Here is a 6,704-nt window from a genome sequence, read left to right on the forward strand (position 1 = left end):
GTAGCAGATGACCTAGCAAACTTATGCCATAACTACCAAAATGTTGTATGGATTGATAGAGTTTGTAAGGTGCGAATAATGCCTTCTCGTGATGCATTCGTAGCTTCAAACTTTAATTAATAGTCTTTTCGTATCAAAAGAAACAAAAAAAAAAAAACAAGTATACGACTCATGTCTATATATGCAGTAATTCAGTGAGATGACATAGTCGCGCCAAAGAAATAGAATTGAAACAATATCATTTTTAAGAGACAAACGTTTTGTCAGTAGTATTTTTTTTTTTAAAGATCGACATAAAGCTATAAAGCCTATATATAATCGTTGTATCACGAAATTAATTAAGAAAACTGATATAGTTAGGGCACAGCTTCTATGCATGTGAACACTGAAAGGTCTCAACGACAACAAGAATAGAGGGCTTCTTATGCAATGGGGTTTAGAACATGCCCCATGAACATAACCGTTCCAGTCACTTCTTCCCTGATGAGATAAAGGAATGGGTGATCTGCCACAAAACCCATCTTACTTATGCGTTCCAACGCACGAGTAGCAAACGAGGTAGTCACAGCAGCAGCTTCTGTGCCTTCCTCATTAACTTCAATGAAGGATTTATGGTGTATATTGCTAAGTTTTAAGTTCCCATCCACCATCTCGGTGAGGTCTGCGTCTTGAAGAGATAGCCCTAATGGTTTTAGAACGTCAAGAGCCTCAAAACCAGCAGATATTTTAAACTTGGGGATACAAAATCTACCAACTGGAACTCTGCGGTGAGGAGTGTATCGATCTATAAATCCAGACTCGGAAGAAAATCTAGACTCGGAATTAGAAAATCTCTCAACCAAAGCTTGCAATCCAGTCCAATTATTTGGAAGATACACCAACATGGAGAAACGTCTCTCGTAATCACCACCTTGTTTGTAGGGAAGCTTCAAGACTTTGAAACCCTGAAAGGCACTAATATACTGATTCGCAGAGCTGGTCATGAAGCGTGCCCTAATAAAGCTCCCATTCAAAAGGTGAAATTTCATCCATCGTGTTTCGGATGCATTAAACCCCTCATCCCAAGCTCCTTTGAAGTATAATGCATTGGCAAGGACAAGGCTCGTAATCTGTTAACTAACCCTTGAGGAATAGTCTCTTTGATACAGCCATTGGTCTCTTTCTCTGCCCATGAATTCACTTCACATCTCACTTCTTCATACCTGATCTTAAAATCGACTTCGTTCAATGACGCCTTGTAAGTAGTGTCCATTACTTCTTTGTAAGAAGGCTTTAGAAGGCAAGACTTCTCAACCCAAACGCCATTGGCGGACGACAGGCGAGGCCCTCCACTTGAGGATCCATCGGCAAAGACCACCGGGACGACATTGGAGGCCAATTCATTGAGCTCGTCGATGGATTTGAAGTTGAGGAAACGGAGCAACTTGTCCTGAGTGTGGCCCTTTGTCCCAGCCGCTATCATGCTAAGAAACACATGGATGGACAGCGGAGAGTAGACCATGTTCGTGTTCTTGCATAAAATCCGAAGCAGTTGCTTTGTGATTCTCAATGCAGCGTCGCTTTGGTTTTTGATGGATTCTCCGAGTTCCTTAGATGGTTTAAAGGAAGGATTGGGTGGCAGTGATGGCCGGTGATGATCGGCTACTGGATCATCCCAGGAGGAAGACGACGGCGTACTACACTCATTCGTCTCATCTTTGTTTTCCATTGCGCGAAACTGTTCTTAATGCAAATATAACCTGCAGAGAGAAACAATTGAACAAGAATTGACTTTCGCTCGTGTTTAACAAATTTTTGTATGATTCTTGTTTCCTCAGAGCCTCTCTTTTATAGGTATGATTAGGGTTTTTCCTTGTTAAAGAGGACTTTGTGAGGGATGTGTATTTAGGAAAAAGGGGTGTGTATATAAAACTACTCGGACTTTATTTTATATTTTAAATTTTTTGAAAAAAGGGCTTTAATTTTTTTGTAGGGGTGGATCCGTGACATTATTATAATCAAAATTAAAACCAGATTATTATCCATTAGATCTAATGACAACTAACGGTTGTATTTAGTTATAAAAACTAGAGCTTTTCTTTCTTTTCTTTTTCTTTAAATCAATTAATGAAATCTATATATCTATTAAAACATAATGAAAATTGATGATTAACTACTCTCATTTTGAAATACAATTAAGAGGAAGTTAATGGTTTCCTATTGAAACTCATTTACTAGATAAAAAAGGAAAAAAAGTACTAGAGTACCATCATCATCTACCTCTTCTTCTTCAAAGAAAAAAATTAAAAAATTATCATATGATATCTGCCATAACACGTTGGAAAACTTATGATTAGATTATGTATGAAAGTACTCAGATCATCTTGTGCTATGAACAACAAAAAGCTTTAATAATAAAAAAAATAAAAAAAAGACAACAACAAGAAGCTGAAATAAGTATGTCTCAGGTGCACTGGATGACTACTTTCAACTACCGTCAATTTTCTAACATGATATTTGAAACTTAATTTGTTTTCTTTCCTTTTTAGTAAATGAGTTTCAATAGGAAACAAATTATTTCTTCTTAATTATATTCCAAATGGGGAATAGGAGACATCATTTCATTTAGATAGATTTCATAAATTGATTTAAAGAAAAATATATATTTCGTTTTATGACTAATCTCAACTGTTAGTTATTATTAAATCTAATGGATGATATTCTGGTTATAATTTTGATTATAATCTTGTATACCACGGATCCGCCCCTTTTTCTTTAACCAATTGAGATATATATGATGATAAAAAGAAAGATTATTTTGTATTAATTGAAGAAGGATTGGTGCACCTAAGGCTAGGCACGGGACGGGATGGGCCGGGATTTGGTGAATCTCGTCCCGTCCCAAAAATAAAAGAACAGGACCAGACGGGACGGGAAGACGTTTTTAGAAATCTGTCATGTACGTCCCGATCCATATCAGGACCGGGACGGGATCGGGATCCCGACAAATTAACCCCTAAACAACATTAATGAAATTAATGGAAAAAAAAAAATCCAAAATCACACAATTGCAAGCAAAAAAAGAACATTGATGAAATTAAAAGTACTAAAATAAACAAGAACATAGGTGCATAGGTGCTAAATTATATCCCACTTTAAAAGTACTAAACATCCCACATTAAAAATTAACCCTCAAACAACAACTAAAAATATCCAAAATCATACAAGCAAAAAAAAAAAGAACATGAACGAAATTAAAAGTACTGTTTTAGACTAAATTGAGTGTGATTGAGTGCATTGTAACACCATGCAACCTAAAAAATCAAGTATAAAATGATTAAAATCAAGTATTTTAATATTACGGGACATGACGAGATTTTTCGGGATAGTCTTGTTTCAACATTACCATAACGGGACAGAACGGGACGGGATTGCTATTTTCAAAACATAACCCGTCCCGTCCCGCTAACTTTCGGGACGGGACCGGTACGGGATCGGAATTCCGGTACTAAGTGCCCAGCCCTAGATGCACCTACAAGTTACCTATACAATCTAGATATGGGGTGAACGTACGTGATGCAAATAAGGAAGGATCTCAACATCCATAGCTGTATTTGATTAAAGAATATAATGGGTACAATATCTGCATGTCTGAACCGGGGTAATCAGGAAAGATATTGTTTTGACATGTTTTCAACATTAGCATCTGGAGAAATTTTAAATACACACCCCTAATATCTTAATACATACCCCTTGCTTAATACACCATCTATCAAGTTTTTTTATTTCAGTATTATACTTAATACACATTCCAAACTGTCTAAAATGCCCTTAATTTATGAAATATTCCATTTATTTAATATAATTAATATATATTTACTGTTTGGTACCTCTTTTTACATATTATTTTGTCTAATTTTTGCTAGAAATTTTTGGTTATCATCATTCAATTGATAATCAAATTATTATTGTTATATCCCAACTCCAAATCACCAATACAAGTTTTAAAAATTCACAAGTTAGTAGAACGTACTGTAGAAGTACAGTAGATATTAAACATAGCTAGTTAGTTATTCGATAAAACATGTCATGATAAAGATGCAGTACATGACAATATGATCTGCAAGATCAAACTAAAGCAGATACAGAAAAAGAAAAAAAAAAAAAGACAACCCAAATGAATTGTGGAGAAGAGTTGGGTTTAGGAAAGAATACGTGTTTTCGACGATTTTAGGGTAGAAGATTGAAAAGAATACTTCTAGCGCAATTTTTTATTTTTTAATAATAGATCGATGTATGTTTTGGTCATTTAGCTTACCTATAAAATCTCAATAGAAACATAAAACAATAGAAATGTGTATTAAGAGATTAAGAGTGTGTATTTAAAATTTCTCTAACATCTGCTACCGTTTATGATTTATTGATTTTATTCTTCTTCGCGAAAGCCATAGAAATATGCTCGATCAACATGAGTGTCAGCCTCAGTTGTTAAAAAAAAACTACAAAGCCTGCAATCGTATCAAGATATTAAGAAAACTGAGAATGATTGTCCAAGACAAAATTACAAAATAAACTAAAAATAGGCCACGACTCGAATATCTAACTTGAAAGCAAACGCTGGCTAGCTAACCTAAATTAGGTTTATTTTTCTTTAATGGGGTTTAGGACGTGCCCAACGAACATGACCGTTCCAGTCACGTCTTCCCTGATTAGATAAAGGAACGGGTGATCTGCCACAAAATCTACAGGAATAGGTTTGGGTGGATCAATACCCGATGAGTAACCAGGTCCGCGTGTAATATAAACAGCAGCAGCCTCAGTGCCTTCTTCATTAACTTCAATAAAAGATTTTTGGAACATGTTGAGAGCAACAGCACGACCCTCCACCATCTCGGTCAAATGCCCATTTTCAAAAGAGAATCCTAACGGTTTCAGAACAGGGAGAGGATCAAACTCGGCAGATATCTTAAACTTTGGGATCAAAAATTTACCAACTGGAACAGATGTGCGGGGAATATATCCATCTATAGACTCGGAACAAACCCTCTCAACCAAAGCTTGTAGTCCATCTGTTTCATTTGGAAGAAACACGCACATACAGAAACGACGATCGTAATCTTCACCATGCTTGTAGGGAAGCTTCAAGACTTTGAAGCTGTCAAAGACACTTATGAACTGGTATCTTGAACTTGTCATGAAGGGTGCCTTCACTGAACTCCCACCCTGGAGATGGAAATCAAATTCTTTTGTCATTGATTCATCGAACTTTTCATTCCAAGCTCCTTTGAAGTATAATGCACTAGCGAGGATGAGATCTGTTTTTCTGCTAACAGACCCTGGAGATAGAATGTCTTTAATAAGGCCACTGGTCTTCTTGTCGACCCATGAATTCACTTCATAACGCACTTCCTCAGCCCTTGTTCTAAAGTCGACATGATTCAATGCTCCCTTGTAAGTGGCGTCCAGTGCCTCTTTGAAACAAGGCTTGACATGGAGAGACTCTTCAACCCAAACACCATTGGCAAATGAAATGCGAGGCCCGCCCTTTGATTCTCCATCCGCAAAGACCAGAGGATAGACATTGGAGGCGAGATCATTGAGCTCGTTGATGGACTTGGACTTCAAGAAAGAGAGAAACTGGTCCTGGATATGACCCTTCGTCCCAGACATTATCATGCCAAGACCAATGTGGATGGACAATGGGGAGTACACCATGTTCTTGTCCTTGCCTAAAGTCAGAAGCAGGTGCTTTGTGATTCCCAGTGCAACATCGGTCTGGTTTTTAATGGATTCTCTGAGTTCCTTAGATGGTTTGAAGGAAGGCGGTGGATGAGTACTATTCATGATCGTATGACCCGCGGCAGTGTAACGTGAAGGAGAGTACAATGAAGGGGAAGGAATATACGAAGGGACTCCATTTTGTTGCGTAGGGTGATATACTTGTGGAATGTAAGCTGTAGAGTAAGGAGTATACGGTGGAGGGTAAGGAGTATACTGCGGAGAACTAGGATGATACTCCGGAGAACCCGGAGAAGTAGGAGAATAGGCCGAAGAACTAGGAGTATACACAGTAGAGTAAGGAGAGTAAGGAGTATACTGCGGAAAACTAGGATTATACTCCGGAGAACCCGGAGTAGTAGGAGTATACCCCGGAGAACTAGGAGTGTAGGCCGAAGAACTAGGAGTATACACCGGAGAACTAGGGTTATACGGAGTACATTGCTCGGGAGTATACGAAATACGGCGACCATCATCTTTGTTGTCCATTGCACTAACCTTTCCGAAAGCCAACTGTTTTGCACAAGAACGAAATACCCTATTAAGAAAAAGAAAAGAAAAAACAACTAAAGCAATGGCCAATGGTCAAGGAAGGAGACAAGCCAATGGCGATGAATCAAACCCAAAATCATATATTCTCTGGCTTAAAATTCAGTCAGGACGTGAAGATCGAAAGCGGTTTAAGTAGCAAATAATCAGCAAAACCATGAAACAAAAAGCAACATGCTAATTCAAAAACAGAAGAAAAAGAAATAAGAGTGAAAGGTTTTTAACTCTCAATATCTATCGCTGCATAGATTTCTCAATATTTCTCCTTTTAGGGTTCTCTCTTTTTCAATGAAAAAGAAGGAAGAATGCCAACGTACCCAGAAGAGAATTCATAGCTAGCGGTCGTACGAGTTTTAAAACATAGCAAATAAGTAGAACAATGGATCTCTCTCTCTCTC

The 6,704-nt window shown here is 37.5% G+C and overlaps 1 protein-coding gene and 1 pseudogene across 1 annotated transcript; both read right to left on the reverse strand.

Annotated features, from left to right (window-relative positions):
- Nucleotides 1-422: 422 nt before the first annotated feature.
- On the reverse strand, nucleotides 423-1,708 carry LOC101313030 (annotated as a pseudogene).
- A 2,912-nt stretch (nucleotides 1,709-4,620) lies between these two features.
- On the reverse strand, nucleotides 4,621-6,246 carry LOC101313321 (serpin-ZX-like). The gene has a single exon (XM_004301655.1). The coding sequence runs from the start codon at nucleotides 6,244-6,246 to the stop codon at nucleotides 4,621-4,623; it is 1,626 nt and encodes a 541-aa protein (XP_004301703.1).
- Between the last annotated feature and the right edge of the window lie 458 nt (nucleotides 6,247-6,704).

This window comes from Fragaria vesca, linkage group LG5 (genome assembly GCF_000184155.1).
Source record: "Fragaria vesca subsp. vesca linkage group LG5, FraVesHawaii_1.0, whole genome shotgun sequence".
NCBI lineage: Eukaryota > Viridiplantae > Streptophyta > Magnoliopsida > Rosales > Rosaceae > Fragaria > Fragaria vesca.